Genomic DNA, 22,752 nt, shown 5'->3' on the forward strand with positions numbered 1-22,752 from the left:
TGCCAGACCGAGCCACAATGGACAGAGAGACAAGGTGAGGTGACGACGGGAAGCGGTGCGATGGGAGGGCCTCGGGCTTTCGCGAATGTATGACACAGCTCAAGCCACGGAGCAGGGGCAGACCAGGTCGTTGCATTCCGCGACGCCGATCTTGACCACACGGCATCTGAGGGCAAAAACCCGTGGTCGAATGGCGTGCAGGTCCTGAACATTCTGATTCTGACCTTCATCGTAATGCGAACCTTGAGTTCCACGGCTGGTCGGTGGGAAGCTGATGGGATGCTTAGGTAGCAGAATGGCTCGTTGCAGGACTCGCGAAGCCCATCTCGATGATATACGGCATTGTGTTGATTCTGTTTCCTTCCATGCATGCACATGTTTTGAGCGCTGTCTGAAGGACTCGTCATCCGAGCTGATGACGCCTCAGATCATCCATCCCATCCATCCCCTGGTTCGGTTGCCACGCATCTTGCCCAGTTGCGGGGCCACGCCGTTTGAGCGATTGAAGGTGCTTCTCGAAATGGCTTAGCGTGCGCCCCAGGATTCTAGGTTGCTCGCCTAAAACAGCGGCAGGGACACAAGACTTCAGGGCCCCTGTGGACCGGTGGGTCGTCCAGCGCCTTTCGATCCTTCACACACACAAGCACACCCGCACACCCAAACCGGCCGAAAGCCAAACCCGCACCGGGGGTCGCCCGTGGCCCCGTCAGTGGGTGCTTGTCCGTGTGGCCCAGACTTTGGTGCCAATCTCAAATCTCGGCCTGGCGACGTCTTTTCGAGGTTTCCCTTTTCACTTCACCTTGCTTGCCCTTCATCACCACCCCAATCCGACCCACGCCCCGAAACCACCATTTCGCCGGCACGTTGCGCGCGCACAATCGCGTCCGCTCATCGCTGCTGTCAAACATCCATCTCGACAACCGTTGCACGCCTTCATCGCCGCTCCTTGCCCGCCTTGCCCACCCGCTGTGACGGGCACACCCCATCGTGACAATGAAGGAGCTCCTGGACACGGACCGGGTCAACTTTCTCATCTGGAGGTTCGTCGTCCCATTTTCCGGCCTTTCCCCTCTTGATTCCGCCACGGCAATGGGGGAAAAGGGGGGTGCTGATTCTCCCGCCGGCCTCTCGTCAATGCTAACCTTGCCGGCTCTCTTTGTCCGGAATCCAGATACCTCCTCGAATCCAGTATGTGTTTGGATCGTATTGCATCACAAGGGCCGCGTCGGCACTCGGGGAGGCGGATTTGCCTCTCCCTGATGTTCGGGTGGCCGTCTTGTCCTCCTCACCGTAGTGCGCCTTGCTTTGGAGCGCAGGCGCGTGAGGACGAGAGCGGCGGTGATGCTGGGTGTGTGCGTGCGTGTGCGAGGTGAGGCAAGACTAACCCCCGAACGCGCAGATTATCGAGAAACAGCCGCCAAGCTGCAAAAGGAGTGGAGGATCCCGCAACCGCACCGGCAATTCGACTTCGCCGCTCATGTCAACACGTATGCGCTCGTGTCGCTGCTGAACAAAGGCCTCATCTACGAAGACTTTCAGCGAAAGTTCGCCGAGTCGCAAAAGGTAACTTTTTTGATCTCCTTTTATTCCCGCCCCGTCTGCGTTCCTGTTTCATTCTCGCTTCCCCAGGCGTCGCTGCCGGTTCTTTTGTTGGGGTTGCAGCCCGGCGCGGAATCGGCTGGTGTTGGTGTGCTGGCTGATCTGAGCCTTTTGCTGGCTGTGCATGGCCGAATGGAGGCCCGGATGGCTGGCTGGCCAGCGAAACCCAGGGGGGGTGGGGTGGTGGGTGCGCGCGCTTGCCGGGGTCCTGTCGCTGACAATTTGTCCTGCAGGCTTCCCAAGATGCTGCCGAGACAGCCGAGGTGGCCCCCCGAGGGGTGTTTGGGCCGTTGAAATTTGAGCCCGAGTTCGCGGACGGCGAGGACGTCGACGAGGAGGATTCCGAACTCGACGCCGAGGCCGACGAGATTGACAGCAACCCGCGGAAACGTGCGGCCGAGCTGCGGCACCATCACGACGAGCTGGTGTCGCATGGGTCCCCCGCAAAGCGACAGCGGCTCAGCAACGGCTACGAGAATGGGGCCGATACAGGCGCCGCGCCAATGGAAATTGACCAACGCCCAGACGCCGCCAGCCATCACGCCTACCCGTCACCACTCGAGGGCGAGCAGGCCGAGTCACCGCTGTTGCGCACCGAAGGCCCGTCGAGGGGCACCCAGGTGGACAAGACGCGCGACCTGACTCGCAGCACAGTGTTTCTTCAGCTGGGCGCTGCCGACGGAGCTCCTGACCACGAGGCGGCTGAGAGCCCTCTTGTGCTCCTGTGCGAGTGGAACCCGCGGGACCCATTGCTCTTGGCGACTGCCGGCACCGATGCGCTAGCCCGCATTTGGACGCTACCCTATCAAGACAGGAGGACCCTGTCCGACGCGGATCCCAGTCACGTGGATGCCGCCAGCCGTTCGGCCATCAACATCGTTGACGACGACCTGCCCAAGAACGCCACCGTGTCGGCCATGGCCTGGAGCTCCAACGGCGATCTCATTGCCGTCGCCGCCGAGCTAGGGCCCAAGTCGCGCGTTAGCATCTGGTCTGTCGACGGTACGAACCTGCATCGCTTTGACGGCCTCGACTCTCCTGTCACCAACCTCTGCTGGAGCCCCAATGGCACCCTCCTCCTCGCCATCTGCCCCGACGTCAGCAAGGGGCTGGAGAAGCCCGGGACCCTCATTCACATCTCATCGCCGTCCTTTGCGAACTCGATGTCGCACTCCCTCGAGCACGATCTCCGCACCGACAGCCTCGACACGACCTGGATCAGCGAGACCGAGTTCATCCTGTGCGGCGGCGACTTGCTCGCCTCGTTCCGATGCACCGAAAACGGCATCGTGCAGGGCCGCGAGTTCAAGACGGGCAAGGACGAGCGGTTCAGCCTGGTTGAGTTTGACTGGCGGTCGAAGCTGGTCGCGACGGCCAGCGAGAAGGGTTACATCGATGTGAGTGTCCTTGTCGCTCTCCCGGTGTTGTTTTGTTTACTAACCCGTTTCAGGTTTGGGACGAGGCGGGGAGCCGTCGCCAGATTGCCGCCCACGATGGCCCCGTCACCAGCCTTCAATGGCAACCGCTGCTGGGTGACCCCGATTGCCGGCATGAGCGGCTGCTGGTCTCGGGCGGCGAAGACGGCAATATCATGATCTACAACGTTCGGAGCGCCGATTCACTTCCCAAATCCATCATCAACATGCCGCCCCCGCTCGCCGTCAACAGCCTTTCCATGAGCCCTGACGGATCCTTTATCGCCGTCGCCACGCACGATAGGATCCTAGTCTGGAAGGTTAGCGATAGCACGGTGCCAAAGGCAAGCTGGGTGCCCCAGCCGGGTTGGCAGAGCCCCAGCTCGGGCTCGGACTCCGAGGATGTCGTCCCGTGTCTTGGATGGGATGCCGAGGGTCAGCGGCTTGTCTTTGGTTTGGAAAACAAGGTACGTGGATCCAAAACCGTGCTGTTATCCGACTTGGTCTAATGATTGATTAGCTTGCTATCCTCGATCTTCGCGACCCAACCCCGGAACTCGAGGGATGAGCCTGCTCTTGTAACTGGCGACGAAAAGATTCCATCCACTGCCCCAACGGACCGATCGCCAACGGTGTGCCATTGTTCAAGACCGTTCAAGGTGCTCCGGGCCCTGAGTTTTCGTTGCCCACCGTGAGGGCGAGTCAGAGCCGCGCCGAGGAGTTCTGAACAGCGTTGGCCAAGTATGCCATGCTCGATTCAGGCTTGGAAACCAAGCGGCATCTTGTTGGCATGCTGCCAGAAACCTGTGTAAACAGGCGGGCGTCGTGCACGTGGAAGATCATGCAAACAACTGGGCCATCAGACTTTCGCCAGCTGGATGGTGGATTCCACGGTAAAGAGCACCCGCGTCGGATGCCCGAAGGCGACTCTTGCAAGCCGAACCCGCATCGCTCCCGATTTTAATGCCTCGAAGAAATCTCGCTGTGGACGTTACCACGACGGACATGTTGCTGCTATAGTTCGACCTGGGCCCCATCCTCCATTTGCTTCATGGGCCTGCGAGGTATGCCGCGCCGTGGCTAGGGATTTAGTTTCTGGCCTGTATGCATGACGCTTTGGCAACTATCGATGATCTACTTCATCGAATTTCCTCTCGAGCTCCTGACACCACCACCACCATCATCATCATCGTTATCATCATCATCATCACAACCAAGAAAAGACGGGGCTTCGGGCACTCTCGCTTATGGCCTATTCAATGACGGATAGGTTGTTGTCTCCTTTGTTTTGGAGTTTCGGCGCATCGTGTGGGTAAAAAAGTCACCAGAGAATGTTTGATACGATTGGCGTTTGGGGAGTGTCCTATCCTCAGGAGTCGCACGGGGTCATGGGCGGCAGGGAAAGAGAGAAAGTTTGTTGTATGGTACGGGCGTATACGGTTTTGAGGGTTTTGTCGTGGGGGGTGGATAGGATGGTGATTTGATGACGGGCAGCTAGCGTTGGGTTGGTTTGAGTTACCTACTTTCGGCATCTTGTGAGAATATTTACGAAGCAAGTTTCGATAGTTGATCGGGGCTTTTGTTGCCTAGATATTATTTATTGGTTTTGAACCTGAGTTATGAGAGATCATTGTTGTTAACTACCTCGACAGTGTTGTTCAGGCCTGTCACTAGTAACGATGGTATATTTTGTGTTATCGTCGCGTGACGAGTTTGTGAGGATCGTGCTCTGGCGACCAGGGACACTAATACCCTCCGAGACCTTGGGTTGTATACGTCCATGATATTTCTTGAATTATTATATGGCTAACATTTCGGCCTATGCTGAGAGTGCTGGGTATTTCATCATCATCCCCATGTAGCCATGCAACTTTTTTATCCCTTTTCATAACCTGAACGCCATCCAATATGCTCAAGCCCGTCACCTCCTCATGCAAAACAACGCAAAATCGGCTTCCCATATGAACAGATACCGCTCGCTCCCATGAGTATCCCTTCTTCCTCTTTTCCTCCCCCAAATACCCCGCCATGCTAGACAGCACTCCTCGCATCCCGACTCAGCCTCGGTGCACTCCCATTCGCAGCCGTACCCAACGCCCCCTTCTCCTCCTCCATCGACGACGAGCCAGCAACCCCTTCCTCATCCTCGGGGAGAGGGGCGCTCGCCCGCTGAGCGTCGGGGTAATCCGGCGCGTACGAGCTCTTTGCGCGGATCTTGTGGCCGTAGAGGTAGAAGATGATGGGGATGGGCACCATGACCGCGGCAACGCACCCGAGCAGCGTTGACGCCCACTGGATCCCCATGCCGTCAAACATGTACTTGGCAAACAGCGGGAACCCGGCGCCCGCCAGCGAGCGCAGGAACGTGTTGGCCGCGATGGCGGAGGCGGCGAACATGAGGTAGGCGTCGACCAGGTAGTTGAGGGACTGCAGGAAGATGGAGGCCAGGCCGAAGCCCGTGAGGATGCCCGACAGCGTGGGCACGATCCAGTGGATGTCGGCGCGGTAGCCGGACCAGCCGAACCAGAAGATGCCGCCCGAGAAGGCCACGCCGCCGGCGATGACGGGGGGCAGGCGCCACTCGGGAACGGCGATGCCGTTGTTGGCGGACAGCTTGCGCATGTACCACGGCTGCTGGAGCAGGATGGCCAGACCGGCGAGAAGCTGGCCCACGATCATGCCGAAGAAGGTCAAGCCGCCGATGCCAGGCGACATGCGGTGCACGCCCTGGAAGACGAAGGGGTAGGCGGTCAGGAAGAGGTAGAGAAGGCCGTAGATGAAGGCCATGTAGATGGAGAGCAGCATGACGATGGGCTCGGTGAAGAGCAGGCGCATGGGCCGCGAAAAGTTCTTGCTGACGAGCTCCCGCAGGTCGAGCTCAATCTCCTCCTGCTTGGCGTGGATGCCCCAGTTGAGGGTCCTGCGGCGCAGCTCGGAGGCCTTCTTGACCAGGATGGCCGGAGGGTAGGTCTCGCGGAGGAAGATGAGGTTGAGGCCGAACGAGAGGAAGCCCATGAACGAGACGATGTAGGACGTCCACCGCCAGCCGAGCGACTGGTTTTCAATGATGAAGCCGCCGATGAAGGGGGCGAGCAAGGGACCGGTGAAGACGGTCATGGAGAAGACGGTCACGGCGATGCCCCGCGTACGGTTGTCGAACGTGTCGGAAAACACGGCCGCCACGACGGCGAGGGGGCAGGCGCCGAAGAAGCCGGCGAAGAAGCGCGTGATGAGGATGGTCTGGAGGTCTTTGGCAGTGGCGTTGGCGACGCTGAAGATGGAGAAGCCGAACATGGAGGCGACGAGGGGGAGGCGCCGGCCCTTGAGCTCCGAGAGGGGTGCCCAAAAGGTCGGGCCGGTCGCAAACCCGAGGACGTAGAGCGAGACGCCGAGGAGGGACACCTCGCTCGAGACGTGGTACTCGTTCCCCACGGCGACGGTGGCGGCGGAGAAGATGCTGGAGCCGAAGGCCGCGGTCATGGTAGTGAAGCCCAGGATGGCGGCCGTGAGGACTCTATCGAGAGAGGAAAAGCAGTCACAGTCAGCCAGGATGCTCGAGCCAATGGTAACGACAAAGTTCCGGCCCCGGGGGGAGGGGGGGGGGGGGGGGGACAAGCTCTCACTTCTTCTTCATGGGCCAGTTCAGCGCATGCAACGGATCATCCGGCCCGTCAAACTCAACCACATAGTCCTCCTGGTTGGGGAGCAGCGGCGGATACGGCTTGCCGCCACCAAAGCTCGGCAGGGGCTTGCGCGACTTGGCGCTGCGGATGCTCTTGGTGTCGCGGCCGACGGTGGCGCTGTGCTGGCTGCGGGCCGTGTGGATGCGGCTCAGCTCCGTCTCGTGCCGGGCGAGGTCCCGCTGAGTCGGGACCCGGCTGAGGTTGGTGGTGATCGGGGCGGTGGTCGCCCCTTGGTGGTGCGGGCGCTCGGCGCTCTCCGAGGACGAGGTTGATGCGGTGCTGGATTCGGACGTGACGCGCTCGATCTCATCGCTGGCCCGGCGGGGGACAGCGTCGAGCTCGGCCGCCTCGACGGCGCGGTCGACGTCGGTGGGCGGCATGGGTGGTTCTATTTGTTGTTCTCTCGTCCCTTGGTGCGTGTCCGTCTCTTCTGAGGAGGATGGAGCGGTCGAATGCCGACGTTTTTGGACACAAGTGATAAAGGATGTGCCTCGGGTGTGTCCTCGACAAAATACACAAGTGGCCAGGCAACAAGGGGAGCACCAAGTGAAGTATGCTCAGGTAGACAATCATTGGACCTGTGTGGTCTATGACGTAGATGCGGGTTGCCCGAAATGCCGACAACCCCGGTTGTTCTCAAGGAAAGATAGATATCTAAATGGATGGCAACAACGAGGGAATCCGCTCTCGTCTAGACATCCCGAGGGATCAGGCCTTCCCCCCCCCCCCCCCTAATAATAGGAAGAGAGGTGCGGAGCCCGCCGGCCTTGATTGGAAATGTCCCATGCCCGCTGGGCTGAGATCCACGCACCCACATCCTATGCATGGCATCGAACCGTTGCCAACCCACCTTGCGGGTGACGACGGTTTCCCTCTCTTTCCATCGGGGATAAGAGACGTGCAAGGGCCCGGCACGGTCTTCAGCGATACGGCCTCGGCTTTCGCGCTTTCGACAGCTTGGAGCGGGTCGGCGGCGGGGTGGTGGATTATCAATCTGGTTCGCCGCGGGCAACCGGCCTGTTCCTTGTTGCCCCTGGCGTTCCCCATGACGCCATCCAGGCGGTCGGGGTTGGCAACCTGACACCAAAAAGAGAAAGCATCGGTGTAAACAGACGGCCGTTTCTGTTTCGGACTCATTACAGCCTGATTCCAGCGTATCGATGCTGATCCGTTAGAGTGGACATCTTGACACCGTGCTGAGAGAGGGTTTGTTATTGTTCAAGTCTTTCCATCCATGTCTTTGCCGCCCGTCAAAGGGGCGCGACGATATCCAGCAGAATGGTACCCTTGGTGAGACAGGCGTTCGTCGGGAACCAAGAGCCGCCTTTGCCACCAAGCGTCATCCTAAGCGGCAGTTCCGTACCGAGGCTCCATCAAAGAAAAAACTACCGAGAGAATCCCAGGTGGAGAGCGGCTTGGAGCCATCCCGAAGAATCCACTATCCCCCTGTCTGCCGACCCCGCAGCTCGAACTACGCCACCTTAGTGACGAGAAAGCTTGCTTCAAGCAGCTTAGGTGGGTGTTCCTGAACATCTGAGTTGATGCGTAACAATTTGAAAATGCAATCCTTCCCGTCGCAGCAGTTCGAGCGCCTTCGCGATGCCCGAGCCGAGTCCTGTGCGATCCCACGAGATTCAACGTCCTAAGGATGTGTTGATGAACGTTAACGTTATCGCCTGGTAGGACTTGGTCCTCTTGGATGCGACGTTCATGCCCCTTGACGTAATTGCACAGGGAGGACCGGCCGATGTCAGCGGATCATGAGCCTGGCATTGACCAATCCAAACCGCCCTCACGAACTGCCGTGCGATTTCCCATGAGCTCCAGGGTCGCATGGCAAGGCAGGAACCTGATAAGATGGTGCAGATTTTTTTTTTCCTGGTCCATCGTCCATGGCTCTTTAAAAAGAGACATTGAATCCCCCCGGAATTAACATTCCCGCGGATTTCCGATGGTTCCCGACGATATCCATCGTCGGAAAGCCTCCGGTCGCCAACCACAGTGGTTACGCATCGGCCCGTTGGCATCAGAGCAGCGGGCAGCAACGGGAAGAAAAGCTTGATTTGATTATGGAGAATAATCACGATTCCCGGGACCCACCGGAGGGTGCCGCCGTACCGTGTTCTAGAACCATCAGCATCGCCTATCGTACTGGTAACCATCACCGCACTCCCCAGCGGTCGTCTTCCAGAAGATTGGCAGCTTCTTCCAAGCTCAACCCGGCCGTCTCCGGGTAGAAGCGCCAGAGGAGGGCGTATCCTGCGACGCAGATGCCCGCGTAGAGGACAAAGGTCCACGACGGCGTGAGGGCGTCCATCAGGAGCAGGAACGTCAGCCCGATGACAAAATTCGCGCCCCAGTTCGTGGCCGTGGCGATGCCGCTACCCAGCGACCGCACGTTGAGTGCGAAGAGCTCGCTCTGCATCCATGGCACGTTGCCGAGCCCGAGAGCGTAGCCAGCCACATACGCCATGATGCTGACCAGGACGAGGCTAGCCGCGCCTCGCTCCGGCGTTGCTGCCGCCGCCGCCTTGCCCCCCTCCGCCACGGAGTCGGCCGGCGGAAGGCTGATGATGGAGAAGCCGTAGGCTGCCAGGAGGAGACCGGCAACCATGAACGGGATGGACCAAAGGAGGATGCGCCGCCGGCCGATGCGGTCGATCAGGAAGAGGGCGGCGACGGTCACGGCGAAGTTGGTGACAGCCACCACCAGCGACGTCAGCGTCGGGATGGGGAAACCGAGCATCTCAAAGATGGTGGCGGAGAAGTACATGAGAGAGTTCTGAGGCCGTGTTAGCATCGGGCTGGCAGCGTGCATAGCATGGTTGAGGGGTCTCACAAATCCACATAATTGCTGCAACCCCTGGAGCAAGCAAGCAATCGCCAGGGCCCTCCGGTTTCTCTTGACCCCGAACAGCTCGCCAGCAGCATCCATCCACCCAGCCGTCGCCCCCCGGCTGCCGCCCCTGCTCCGTAACCTCCTCGCCTCGGCCTCATCCCTCACCTCAACCTCAATCCCCTTCACCGTCGCCTCCGCTTCTCTCCTCCACCCCTCACCGCCCAGCACCTTTTCCACCACCCTCTTCGCCTCCCCCGCCCTCCCTACCATGACCAGCCACCTCGGCGTCTCAGGCATGCCCACCATGACCACAGCCTGCACCACCGCCGGCAGCGCCCCCAACCCGACCATCCACCGCCACGCCGTATCCTTGTCTCCATACTCGCCGAGCACCCACCCCGTGACGTAGGCAACCACCTGCCCCAGCGTGATAAAAATCACGTTCATCGTCACCAACCTCCCGCGCGCGGCAGGGGGCGCCAGCTCGGCGAGGTAGAGCGGCACGACGAAGCTCGCCGCGCCGACAGCGGCGCCGACGACGGCCCGGCCGATGACCATGTGCCAGACGGCGAGGGCAAAGGCTTGCAGGGCCGCGCCCAGGGCGAAGAGGGCATCGGCGGCCAGTATCACGCGGCGGCGGCCCAGGTGGTCGGCGAGGACGGAGGCGAAGGGGGAAACGGCGAGCGCGAGGAGGGAGGTGCTGGACGTGATGATGGACTTGTCGAGGGGTGTCAGCTCGCGCGACGAGAGCGAGGTGCCGATGGAGACGAGGGTGGAGGAGATGACGCCCGTGTCGTAGCCGAAGAGGAGGCCTGAGATGCCGGCGCTGAGGGTCAGGAGGTAGAGGAAGAGGGTTGGCGAGGAGGAGGTTGGTTGGGGAGTGGAGGATGACGACGGGGGGTCGAGGGAAGGGGCATTTTCGTCGTCGGGGTCGGGGTCGAAGCTATCCTCGCGACGCGAGATCAGAGGCTCTTCTGCACCGGTCATGGTTGGGGCATTTCCGGTGATGTTAGCAGCGCTGGTAGCGTAGCCGTTGCTGTTGCGATCGTTGTTAAGGTCGGGTCGGTGCTAGCGTCGGCTATGCATTCCCTCGGATGTTGGCTGCCATCCGTCACTGGGTCGATGACGCTGCTGCCCCCTTGGATATCTTTTATCGATAACCTTGGCCCACTTGGTTATCGATAAACCAAGGTACATGCAGCTTGGAGAACCAATCATGGTTATGAAACAACGGATGGAGCTCGGGGCACCGTGCCGAGACCAGGAGCCACCAGGATGAAACAGCCAGCTGTTGACAGCACGTGCATCGACCCACGAAGAGAACCTCAACGTCCCTCGACGAAGCGTAAGCTGTGACAGGGGCGCCAAACGTCTCCGAAGGTCCCTGCTTGTCCTTGTCGTTGACCATCTTTTTTTTTTTTTTGTTTTGTTTTGTTTTCTTTTCTACCTTTCCCAACTATTCATTACCCTTCTACTTTGCTCCTGGACGCCTGTACACCAACTTCCTCGCATTGACAATCTCGCTGCTGCCGGCGTCATTCTCAACACCACTTCACCCGAACCTGACCTCCTCCCATTGACTGCAGCCGCACACTTCACCATGCCGCCGCCGCCGCCGCCACCACCGCCAATGCATCCCCAGGGCGACTCCTGGTTCGCCCCCCTCTCCATCGACCTCGTTGTCAAGGTCTTCAAGACCAGCTTCTTCCACCCCTTCATCGCCTGGATCATCCCGCTCTGCTTCCGCGCCCAAAACATGTTCTGGGACGCACCACCCATGCTGGTGTCGATTGCCTGGGCTTCCTTGATCTCGCTGAGCTGGATCGTCATCGGAATCAACAACAGGGTGGCCTACGGTCGGCCCCGCGAGGTGGACCTGAGCGAGGAGGTCATCGTCATCACGGGCGGCGCCAGCGGCCTGGGTCTGCTGATCGCCGAGGTGTATGGCATGCGTGGCGCTACCGTCGCCGTGCTGGATATTGAGGAAATGGAGAATGGTGAGGCTCGCGGCGTCACCTACTACAAGTGCGACGTGTCGGACAAAGATCAGGTCGCACGCGTCGCGGCCGAGATCCAGAAAGAGGTATGTCTTCCGCTCTGCCACGGCCACCCCATCCACCCGCCCAGCTAACAAACCGCCTCCCCCGCAGCTCGGTACACCCACCGTTCTCATCAACAACGCCGCCATCGTCAACGGCAAGCCTCTTCTCGAGCAATCCCTCGCCGAGATCGAAAAGTCTCTCTCCACCAACCTCCTCAGCCACTTCTACACCCTCAAGGCCTTCCTCCCCGCCATGGCGCGCAACGAGCGCGGCGGCACCGTTGTTACCGTCTCATCTGTCATCGGCACCGTGGGCGCTGCTCAGCTGGCTGATTACGCGGCTGCCAAAGCTGGTGTGTCGGCCCTCCACCGCTCGCTCACCGCCGAGCTTCGCCAATCCCACCCCAACATTCGCACCGTGCTGGTCACTCCGGGCCAGCTGAGCACGCCGCTCTTCTACGGGGTGAACACGCCGAACCGCTTCTTTGCGCCGGTGGTTGAGCCGGTGGATGTTGCCAAGGAGGTGATTGCTGCGATTGACAGTGGCAAGAATGCGCACCTTGCCATGCCGCTGTATGCAAGGTGGATTGATTGGTATAGCGTCCTGCCGGCGAGTCTGCAGCTTCTTGCGCGCAAGCTGGCGGGAGTTGATACGGCCATGACGACGTTCAAGGGGAGGGAGGGCATGAAGGGGGACAAGAAGGTTAATAAGAAGGAGGGCGGGTTTAGGATTCAGGCATTTTAACGCACGGCGCAAGCGTTAGCGGGCCATGAAAGAAGGTCAATGTAAGATAGCATCCATGTATTCGAAAGCAAAATATGGAAATACCCAATTCGAGTTGTCAGCTTCATGATTGTCATCTTCACGCTTGGCAGACGCACAACTGTCCATCTCCCTATGGGCACACGCTTATCGGCCAAGTGTTGTTGGACCCAAGAATCTTCCTCACTTGGCTGTACTCCCGGTCCTGTTCAGTTTCCTGCTCCCTCCCAAGCCTTTATCGGCTTCACCAAGCATTGTTACCACCTCAATCCCGGGCTCTTACATAGCGTACGGGAAGATTTGCTTGAAATCTACCCAGAAGCACTTACCTGGTTTCCTAACCTGATGTCTCCCCGGTCATCGGATGATAGACCATAGCTCTTGTGGGGGGGAAGGGCTGATGGCCACTGAGCTGTTGGCACTCTGCCTGAATATGTCACTGCCAATAGATCTTAAAGTCGAACGAGTTGGGTTCCTTGTTGGTCGGACCAAGTTTCTTAAGCTCCCGTGGTTCTGCGTGGTGCTGCGTCCGAATCTGGAATCTGGGCAGCCTGCGTCCGATGTCAACAAGTCTCGAATAACACCGAGGCAACAGCAATCTTCTTTGATCACCACAAATCTGCAATGTTTTTCCATTTGACCTTCTCTCGCCCGGCCATTCTTGTATTCTCCCTCTCTGACCATTGTCACTACATCTGGAAACTCTCCTCCAACCTTCCTACCTATTGTTCAACAACCCACCCCCTCTATTCTCCCGTCACCACAATGGGGTTCTCTAACCAGAACACTGCGCAAGCCAAACCGCCGGGGCCTTCTGGCGAGAAGCGCATCTTGTGGTCCAAAGAAACGATCGACAGCACGATAACCAAGCAATTCGTCTGCAGTCGTCTCGACCCCGAAGAAAGAAAACGACTTGACCGACCACTGGACCCCAGCGGCGACCTTACCGAAAGCACCTACTGGGAATGGATTGACACGAGGGCGAAGAAAATCTTCCTCATTCTCGATGACCTGGGGTGGGCAAACCTCATATTCCGCTTTGTTAACAACTTCGTGGACGACGGTGAGCTTCCACTCTCCCTCGACAAGCTTCAGCAACTCGAACTGCTGTACCCGAGGAACATCAAGACCGCGAAGAAGTTCTACGACCACCAATATCACTTCCTCGTGCGGCCCCTCCGCAGGGACCGCCATGTCGACTACGAGAACGATGAGGTAATCCCTCTAGATGTGGTGACCAAGAAGAGCAAGGCCCGCCCCAACGACAACCACGTCGACGTCGTCGCCAGCATCGAGATGCCGAACCAGCTCCTCAGTCGCTTCCGGATACCTCTCGGATCCGACCACCGCAATCGGAATGAGCTCCTGTCCGAGATCTACAGGATCTGCGATGTAGATGACGAGCACTTGCTCTCCTTCTGGGGCTCTTATACCCACCGAGGGCAAGGGTACGTCCTCTTGACACCGGCGGCCGAGTTCAGCCTCAACGAGCTCCTCACGGGCAACGTGCCCAAGCTGCTCAAGAAGCTGAGCAAGGCAGCCCGGCGGCAAATGGTGCTCAACTGGATCTACTGCCTGACAAAGGCGCTCTGCGTGCTGCACGAAGAGCGGCGCGCCCACGGTAACATCAAGCCGTCGGCCGTGATGTTCTCGGCAGACAACCACGTCTTCCTCTCGGGGATCACTCGCTTTCAAACCGACACCCTACGCGGCGCCGCTGGCAACACGACGTTCGACAAGGAGGCCTACGACTATGCGGCCCCGGAAAATGTGTTCCAGCCGTACTCGCCGTCACCCAGGCGTCCGCCGCCCAAGCCGCGACTCCCCCCCAGGGAGACTGTTCTCGGGAGCGACACCGGACCCGTCGACCACGCGACCGCGTCCATGTCCACGTCCACATCCACGTTCGCGTCTGCATCCACGGCAGCAGCAGAGGAAGCAAATCCGACCCAACAGGCCGCCGACATCTTCTCGCTCGGCTGCATCATCCTCGAGCTGCTCGGCTCCATCTTCAAACGACAAGGCAAGCCATTCGCATCCTACCGCGCGGCCAAGCACAAAGCCGCCGGGCGCGGAGCCATCCCCGACGCATCGTTCCACAGAAACCTGGACCAGGTGGAGCGGTGGATGGTGCAACTCGCGCGCGACGCTGAGGAGAAGGTCAAGGAGCGCGGCTATGACGACGACGAGGAAGGCGCCATCTTTGCCAGCATCACGCCCATGCTGCATGTCGTGGCGAGCATGTTGGCGTACTGCCCGGGCGAGCGGCCAAGCGCACAGGATGTGCACGCGAGCCTGAGGGGGATTGTGGACGGCCTTGGGGGATCGAGGCTCGCGCACTGCGTTCACCGGGACAGCGGTGTTGATTTCGGGGTTGGCGTGGAGGGCCACGTCGTCAACGGCCTCGAAGGGATGACAAGAGATGACGGGGGCAATGGGGAGTCAACGTCGGCAAGTCCGTCAACGAGTCTGGGTCGGGGAGGAAAAGATAACAAGGCCGGGAAGGAGAAACCCGGTGAGGTGGTGGAAAGGAGCAAGAGAGAACGGAGCCAGGAAGATGGGAGCAAGACGGATAACGCGGCCGGGGGTGGCGGTGCGAGGCGAAGTGTTTCGAGTGCGGGCAGCCATGCAGGTACGGCTGATGTTGGTGGTGAGACGGGAAGAAAGGTGTCGAGGGTGAGCCTCCTTTCAAGGAGGGGCGACAGGTCGTCGACGCCGTCGGAGTCTAAGATCTCCTTCGCCGACTACAGTCGGGTCATGGTTTTCTACGGGTAGGGGAATGGCTCTTTTCCTTGCAGCCAACATATCGCTTGCTTCTGCTGTTTCCTTGACGTCTCTTGTGTTGGTTGAAGCTGCTGTGTTGGTCGGATGTGATGTTGGTGGGGTGGAGGGGTTGCGGAGGCGGGGTTCCCTGATCCTTGGGGATCCGACCAAGCCCCGGCGACGTCATCGGATGAACGATCATGTTGGCTCTGGCCGTCTCAGTTGAAACAAGGAAACCGATTCGGCCCGCGATGCCGCGCTCCAGTATTCCGGGGGATGGGATGGGGGAAGAAATGGGGCCAAAAGAGAAAAGAAAACATGCCAACACATTTGAAAAAGACGCTTGGAACACCATGTATGGATGGGAGCGTGCCCAACAACACCAAGAACGTTTGGTCAGACAGGTTTTGGTGTCGCTCTCCTGTGAGCTGATGAGGATGGAGGTTGGAGTGGTGGACATTTTTCCAAGGTTCCCTCTCCAAGTCCGACGTTGGAAGCCGGAACCATCGGCAGCCTTGTGCTCGGACTGAACAATGCATCTCATCTACCGAGGCCGGACAAATTAACGGCGAGCCATCTACACGGCAGGTGAGGTGATCGTGGGACGGGAAATGGATTTCATGATGCTCTCTGCGTCTTCGCCAAAAAAAAAACGAACCCCCACGCCCCCCAAACCTCACCACGCAGAACGTACGCCCTCGGGAAGAAATGCAAGCCAAGAAATTTGGTGGGATCAGGCTTGATTGCACAAAAGTTGAGAGAGAGAAAGCTGCCGGACGGAAGCACCTGCAACAAGGCTTTGGGTCCCACCAGCCCCACCTGTTCCAAATCAGAGTTAGCGTAAAACTCAGGTGGGCCGCCCAGCCCAGGCCCCTTTCGGCTTGCGGCTCGAGCCCGCGGCTGCAGTTCGTGTTTCTTCTTGCACCTGCAGATCCGCCAATGGTGCGTCGCATTGACCAACAAAAAAGCCCCCAATCCCTCGGCCGAGATAACGGCTTTCAGCAACGATGTGATGGAAGATCAAGGAATCCTGAGTGGCTGGTGGGCGGACGAAGCGATGAGGCTAGTTAGTGATGGAAGGGAACCGGGTTACCTGAATGGTTACATCCAATCTCGAGATTCGGTGGTGGTGTTGTGTCGGGGGTAGGCTGGCGTTTCTAGCCTTGCCTTGGGAGACCTCCTGATCTTTGGGGTTGGTCTCCCTTCTCCTCCGCACATACATTCGCTCTCTTTTGTGCATTTATGTATGCAATTTTTTTTACTGGCTTGAGAAAAGGAAGATGCTTACATACTGTACAAGATCTTGGGCATCTCAGGTGGCGTCCAGATATTTTTGGGCAGGCGCGAAAAAAGAGAACTGAAGAGGGCTTGGGATCGAATGTTGATAAGGTTACCGCCTGTCCTGCCGTTTACTGACACGCTGCAGACACGGAACACGACCTTTTGTTCGCTTGTCGTGTTGCTTGATCGCTTTTGGACAAGGCTCGGTCACATCCATCCATCTCTCTCTCTATCCATCCATCCACCCCCCCCCCCCCCCAGCTCATCCACTTTGATCCACGACCAGGGCAAAAAAACCCGGCTGCAAGATTCTTCTTCTTTTCTTCTTCTTCTGACCCTGGCTACCATCATCATCATCATCTCATCAATTGGTTTCCCTCTTCATCATCATTCCCCTTATTCTTAATCCGATCAAGATCGCCACACCCGCTCTAGTGCCTTGAACCTTGCACGGGGCTGGGCTGTGTTACTCAAGTCAGCCCTGCATCATCACCGCTAACGTTATTTTGAGCTGCGCGTGCTGCAAGTCTGGCGGCCTGGTTGGGAGTCTGGCTGGCCGAACAAATCCCCTTTCTCCCATCCGCACCCGTGCCCCCTTCTTCGCTGCATTGCGGCACATACAACGCACTTCGCCAACAGGCTGATTTATCCATCCATCCGTCTCATCAGCAGGAGCAAGGCTCAGTCGTTGGCTGCTGGCTGCGCCGTTCCTATAGTTCTTTTTTCTTGCTTAACTAGCCGCCTTATCACCGCTCTTCCACCATCTCTCACCCTTACTTACCCTTATGAATCTGCTTCGCGTCCTGGTTGGCGACGGCAACCTTTGAACAAGCCTTTTCGGCCTTTCTCATCTTACCCGAACCGTCCCAAGGGTCTTTCCTATTTGTTGCTTGGCGATCTGGAGAACCCAAGAAAACCCAAGCCATGAAGAAGCTTCCTTGGCTTCTTCTCCCTGTCCTGCTTGGTGGCGGAGCCGCACCAGCAGCAGCGGCGACATCTGATCTCGGCAAGGCGGCCCCTGGCCATGATGCCGCTGTCAACCATCCTCATAACTTGCTGCTGAACAGGGGTATGTTGGACATTGAGGCCCCAAGAGCCCTGCCAATCAAAACAACACCGTTGCTGACGACGCGTCTTAGGCATCGTGCATCCTCCGCAAGATAAGCGCACCTCCACCTCATCGGCCCGCGCCGTCGACGCCTCCCGAGACCAGGACGCCCTCACCATTGACGTATCGCCGTCATTACCGGTGGGTCTCTCCTTTCCAGCACCGCCGACTCTCGGCGTAGCGTGCATGATGGCCACTAACATCAGCCTGTAGAACCAACCCAACCCCAAGACCAGCGCTCCTCTTCCTCCAAGAGATGATGAACAACAAGTGCCCACCACGCCGCTACCGCCACCACCACCAGATAGGCGCAATGGCCAGCCGCTCGTCATCACCCTCCGGACCCCCAGCAGCAAGACCCGCGCCAGCAGGGCCGCCGACAGCGAGCCACCAGATGCCAACCAGGCCGGCGCCAGCAGCGCGGGGGAGGCGGGCAACCCGGCCTCGGCGAACCGCGTCATTGCCGGCATGAGCGCGGGGCTCGTGTCGGTTATGCTCATCTTTACCGTGTTCCTATGAGGCCGGCTTGGTTGCCTGCCTCCCTCCCCTCCTTTCACGTGCCCTCATTTCCTCTCACGCTCATTGATCTTCTACCTGCTTTATCGACCTTCTTTTGAGATACCCCTTTTGGATACGACCTTTTGATGTCTGGCCAGAGAGCCGGCTGCGGGCGAAGCATGACATTGGCGATGCGCTTTTGGTTCGCCGCTTTTGTCTACATCATCGCCGCATACGATTTTGCGGCCCCATTGGCAGGGCCGGAATTTTGGATGGATGGATTCCATCGACGACAAAGGGAGCAACGCGCTCCGAGGGCAGGGCCACGAATTGTAATGGATGGATACCCCCGACGACGGGAGCAACGCGCTCCAAGACCAGATACCGACGACACGGAGGAGTGTTGACCCTCTGGGATATGCTGGATGGAGGAGGCGGAGTGTCCGCGACGGCACCGGCATATAATGCTTGAATGCTTGATGGAATGCGATACGCCGGGCGGATGAATGGATGAATGGATGGCTGGTTGGATATGCCTAATTGTTAATAGTTAGTTCCGACCTCCGAGGAGAGGCCGGCAGGCTGGGGCTCTCGAGGAAAGAGGGCGTCCTGCCGGGGAGGTTTGTGCCGATATCATCTGGCATGTAGATATCTTGGGAGTACAGGATACAGACCGAGAGAGAATGAGAGACATGCGCGGTGAAGTTGGGCTTGGCTGGGAACAGCAGCGATACACGCCGGCATGATGTTCACAATGCGTGCAATGAAGTTGTGAGGTGACCCCCGGAACCAATATCTGGCGTCTCTGTTGATATCGTACCTCGGAACCAAGCAGGCCATGGATTCAAGGACCAAGATGCGGAGTCAAGAAGCCCAGAATAGCCCTCCGACCGGCACAAAGAGCGACGCCACCGTCACCGCCGTCGCGACCACGCCGCCCCATAGCACCGACACAAACACCACACGGTCTTGCCACGCCAGCAGCGCCCGGTTGTTTACTGCGACCGTCTCTTGTCGCACCGCCTTGGCCCAGAACCCCTGGGCTTGGTGGGCTGCTACCCAGGGCTCGTGGGAGAAGTCGTTGGGCGGACCGAAGACTTGGAGAGAGGGTTTGTATTGGGAAGGGGTTGCCTTGGCGGCGGTGAGGGTGGTGGTGGTGGTGGTGGCGGTGGATGATGTGCTGGTGCTCCGGGCGGCTCGGCCGGGGCGGGTCTTTTCGGCGCTGTTGAAGTTGTTGCTGCCCCTGCTGGGCATGCCCTTCCTGAACGACCATGAGGATACCTCCGTCTCGGACCGCCTATGCGCTTCCCTCCAACCGTCCGCTCGCCCGTCCTCCCCGCTCGTTCTCCTCTCGTCCCTCTCACCGTCTCCTGCTCCTCCTCCTCCCGGTACTCCCGGCACTCCCGGCACTCCAGGCACTCCCGTCGCATCCTCCTCGTCCCGAACAGCGCCAGCAACAACTCCGCTCCCGGGTTCCCTTGCCGAGGAAGAATCCTCCCTCGTCATCCCGGCCTCCCAAGGCCTGACCTGCCTGCCCCCTCTCCACCACAGAATCACGCACACCCCGCGCCCCGCCGCCCACAAGGCCACCATCGCCGGCCACCACAGCCCCAGGCACACCACCCTCCAAGGCGCCGGCAGCCCGCTCAGCGCCAGCACCGCGTCCAGCACCGCCCCCAGCGCCACGACCAGCCCGGCGACGGCCCGGACGAGATCCAGCCTCGCCTTGCCGGCGTTGCGGAGGGACCAGCGCGCAAAGGCCGGGTGGGAGCGGTCGCGGAGGGACGCCTCGACGGCGGAGAAGGCCGGGAGCAGGGCGGAGGGGTGGGTCGTGTGCTGCGAGGCGACGAGGCAGGTCTCGCGGTCCCGGGCGGGGAGGAGGCGGAGGAAGCGCGGGGAGGAAGGGGAGAGGTAGTGCCGGGTGATGCGGGTGAGCTCGGAGCTGTTGGGGGGGATGGTGACTTTTGTGGTTGGTTGCGAGGGGATGTTAGCCGGCGTGTCTTGTTCTTGGGAGAAAAAGAAAACCAAAAAAAAAAAAAAAGAGTCGAAGGGGGGGTGAAGAGGTATGAAGAGGTGAAGAGGTAAAGAAGAGGGGAAGAGAGAGGGGGGCAGGTAGTAGAGAGAAACGTACAAGGCTGCCAGTCCGCCGGGCCGTTGGGCTCCGTGGGGCTCAGGATGGAACTCATGGGCAAAGGCGAAGCGGATGCGGGCGTGGTGGGCGAGCGGAGAAGGGGCGGCGACGGTGGTAAAGGCGACATGGCCTCGGCGGCCGCAGCGGTCCGCTCCGACTCCAGCTCCATGATGGCGAGGATCTTGCTCATCTTTTGGTGGCGCTCACGCCGGTGGCTGTACTTGACGAAACGCGACTGCGGGTTGCCGGGCTGGTCTGGGTTCCATGGTGGCGAGAGCGCCTTTTGTCGTGGGAGCAGAGTGCTCCAGCGTTGGACGTAGTCCCAGTACCCTGTGTGGTGCAGGCATTATTAGCTTGGCCCTGTCCCCCGCTGGGGGGGGGGGGGGTTGGGTGGTAAGGCTTACAGAGGAAGAACTGAAGGTTCTCGGCGTTGTGCTCGACGTAAAGGAGATAGTCCATAAAGTCATTCAGCGAACAGGGCTGCTGGAGGTCAGCTGCGGTTCCGAGGGGAGCTGCTACTTGGTCGACCACGACGACGTACCGGAGCGGCCCGGTTCTTGATGACCTCCTCAAAGGAGAGCTCTGGCGGTATGTCACCCCGCTGGGCGTTTGACCGGGTCAGGCTGTCCGCGTAGGCCATGGCGGGGGCTGGCTATCAAGAGGGGGGTCGACACCTGGGGAAGCTGGACGAGAGGGCGGTTCGACAGCGGGCTCCCATGTGGAACTCGAGGAGGAAGCGGGCAACCACATATGTGTTGGTGTTGAGGAGGGGGATAGCCAACCTTTTCCCCCTTCCCCGGCATGCTCATGCTCAGATGCAGTGAACTCAAATAGGTGTCTCAGAAGCCCGGAGCCACGAGGTCTCACCCACGAAACAGGGACTTTTTGGCCGGGCCGCAAAGCTCTCAGCACGGCATTCCCCGCGTGCATGCTATCCGAGCTCGGAACAATCTGCCAGATCTGGTGGCTTGGAGCGGCAATGCAAGCCCGAGGCGCGGTAACTAGGTAGCGCTACCGTCGACGAGGTGTAAGTCGACCAATCCTTGGCCCTGTGTCTCCCCTACCTGAACCGTTCAGGCCGCCGACCTGGATCCGACCCCTTATGCGTCGGCAGGAGGGCCGAGGCCGAGAGGCCAACCCCGCTCTATCGCTACCGGGCAGACGGGGTGTTGTTTACTATACACCGGTTACAAGCACGCTACATGGTCGCCGGCGGTTGCTTCATCGCCTCCGCATACCAAGACTGGCTGGCGGCGACACTTGGCGTCCCGTCCGCCCGTTCCCCCTTGCATGTATAGTACAGTGTATGACCCGGGAAGCCGGTTCTTGGCCAACATGTCGGGTGGCCCGTCCTGTTTCAGATCTCTGCGACCCGAGGCAAGCTTGGCGGGAACCACCCAGCACCGCTGGCCCGGACGCGCGAGACACTCGCTCATGCTTCCCCGGATGTTTGGCATCGAGATGGGAGATCGTGAACCCTGCGCCCCCGACATGTGCTAACTAACTACCGCACTGACGCCCTGTCAAGCGCCCAGCGTCAAACGTCAAAGGTGTCCAATGTCCAATGTCAGATGGGCGATCCTCGCGACGATTGTGGAGAGACGGTGACAGGGCAGCACAGGACAAGGGGCAGGGCAAGGCAAAAAGCAAGGCACCGAGCAACTACACAGTACGCAGTAATAGGGCGGACCAGATGCCGAGCAGAACAAACAGGCCCGAGATGGGATGGGGGGGAGGTTTTGTCCAACGTTGTCGTGCCGTGCGGCTCTGCTGCAGCTGTCCGTACTGCGTATAGTAAGCCCTTTTCCGATGATCTTGACTCGCGGAGCTGGTGCCGTCTTCCGCTCTCTGGGGTGCGATGGTTGCTGTTGGTCAACCCGGAGATGGCGATGAGCGTCGGCGGGCCGGACGCCTGCAGCGGCAGCTCCATTTAGCCAGTTTACGAGGATAGCTTCTTTGACGGAGGGCGCCCTGCAAACCCGGGCCCTGACTGACTGCCTAGTCGGTTACCGAAACCGCCGAATCAAAGTTCCCAATCCGGACGCCACGCACGCACGCACGCACGCCTGGTGGTTGGCAAGCTTTCCCGCAGACGATTCCGTTCCCGCGTGGCGTGTATCATCGACGCCAGGGAGTCGCAAATCGCAGACTTTTAACCACATTTCGGCTGAACAAGCCGTCCATGCATGAACCTTCTTGAAACTGCCATGGCTTGCGAGCGAGCCTCTGGAAGGACGGCCGGTGATCGGCACATCAAGGTTGGTACCAGTGCTTCTCGATTAGGGACGAGTTGAATGCCGAATCGGGCCGCTTTTTGTGACCAAAATGGAATCGGATTCAAGTCACACTGCGTACATACAGTCCAGGATCTGGGTGGTGCGGCAAGGGGCCGTCGCCGTCCTACCTACCGCTGCCTTGGTCTCGGTCGCCGCCGGGCCGTCCACGGGTTGGAAGAGGGGGCGGCTGACGTTGGAGTCTTCATCGTGCTCCCGCCTCGGCCCTATTTCCATCGTACAGCAACCTCCATGGCCTGGACGTGCGTTGAGGCGTTGCGAGCACGGCCGATCCAGGCCCTGCGCAGCACTCCCCTCCCCCCCTCCCCTCTCTTCGCGGCATGAGCATGAGAAACAG

At 59.5% G+C, this 22,752-nt stretch overlaps 7 protein-coding genes across 7 annotated transcripts; 4 read left to right on the plus strand and 3 right to left on the minus strand.

The window, feature by feature from the left end:
* Window positions 1–993: 993 nt before the first annotated feature.
* VTJ83DRAFT_6628 (uncharacterized protein) lies at window positions 994–3,582 on the plus strand (the record flags this gene model as incomplete). Its single annotated transcript, XM_071013360.1, has 6 exons — window positions 994–1,040; window positions 1,172–1,188; window positions 1,400–1,563; window positions 1,833–2,996; window positions 3,050–3,481; window positions 3,535–3,582. 6 exons carry the CDS (start codon window positions 994–996, stop codon window positions 3,580–3,582), a joined length of 1,872 nt encoding a protein of 623 aa, XP_070864255.1.
* A 1,463-nt stretch (window positions 3,583–5,045) lies between these two features.
* On the minus strand, window positions 5,046–7,077 carry VTJ83DRAFT_6629 (uncharacterized protein; the record flags this gene model as incomplete). Its single annotated transcript, XM_071013361.1, has 2 exons — window positions 5,046–6,528; window positions 6,638–7,077. 2 exons carry the CDS (start codon window positions 7,075–7,077, stop codon window positions 5,046–5,048), a joined length of 1,923 nt encoding a protein of 640 aa, XP_070864256.1.
* Window positions 7,078–8,858: 1,781 nt separating this feature from the next.
* On the minus strand, window positions 8,859–10,523 carry VTJ83DRAFT_6630 (uncharacterized protein; the record flags this gene model as incomplete). The annotated part of the gene is made up of 2 exons (XM_071013363.1): window positions 8,859–9,479; window positions 9,537–10,523. 2 exons carry the CDS (start codon window positions 10,521–10,523, stop codon window positions 8,859–8,861), a joined length of 1,608 nt encoding a protein of 535 aa, XP_070864257.1.
* A 613-nt stretch (window positions 10,524–11,136) lies between these two features.
* VTJ83DRAFT_6631 (uncharacterized protein) lies at window positions 11,137–12,322 on the plus strand (the record flags this gene model as incomplete). The annotated part of the gene is made up of 2 exons (XM_071013364.1): window positions 11,137–11,619; window positions 11,687–12,322. The coding sequence occupies 2 exons, from the start codon at window positions 11,137–11,139 to the stop codon at window positions 12,320–12,322; spliced, it is 1,119 nt and encodes a 372-aa protein (XP_070864258.1).
* A 642-nt stretch (window positions 12,323–12,964) lies between these two features.
* Window positions 12,965–15,115, plus strand: VTJ83DRAFT_6632 (uncharacterized protein; the record flags this gene model as incomplete). Its single annotated transcript, XM_071013365.1, has 1 exon — window positions 12,965–15,115. The coding sequence occupies one exon, from the start codon at window positions 12,965–12,967 to the stop codon at window positions 15,113–15,115; it is 2,151 nt and encodes a 716-aa protein (XP_070864259.1).
* Window positions 15,116–17,308: 2,193 nt separating this feature from the next.
* On the plus strand, window positions 17,309–18,011 carry VTJ83DRAFT_6633 (uncharacterized protein; the record flags this gene model as incomplete). The annotated part of the gene is made up of 3 exons (XM_071013366.1): window positions 17,309–17,453; window positions 17,524–17,633; window positions 17,706–18,011. 3 exons carry the CDS (start codon window positions 17,309–17,311, stop codon window positions 18,009–18,011), a joined length of 561 nt encoding a protein of 186 aa, XP_070864260.1.
* Window positions 18,012–18,854: 843 nt separating this feature from the next.
* VTJ83DRAFT_6634 (uncharacterized protein) lies at window positions 18,855–20,761 on the minus strand (the record flags this gene model as incomplete). The annotated part of the gene is made up of 5 exons (XM_071013367.1): window positions 18,855–19,251; window positions 19,552–19,951; window positions 20,122–20,451; window positions 20,526–20,601; window positions 20,663–20,761. The coding sequence occupies 5 exons, from the start codon at window positions 20,759–20,761 to the stop codon at window positions 18,855–18,857; spliced, it is 1,302 nt and encodes a 433-aa protein (XP_070864261.1).
* Between the last annotated feature and the right edge of the window lie 1,991 nt (window positions 20,762–22,752).

Source organism: Remersonia thermophila, chromosome 6 (assembly GCF_042764415.1).
Source record: "Remersonia thermophila strain ATCC 22073 chromosome 6, whole genome shotgun sequence".
Lineage (NCBI taxonomy): Eukaryota > Fungi > Ascomycota > Sordariomycetes > Sordariales > Chaetomiaceae > Remersonia > Remersonia thermophila.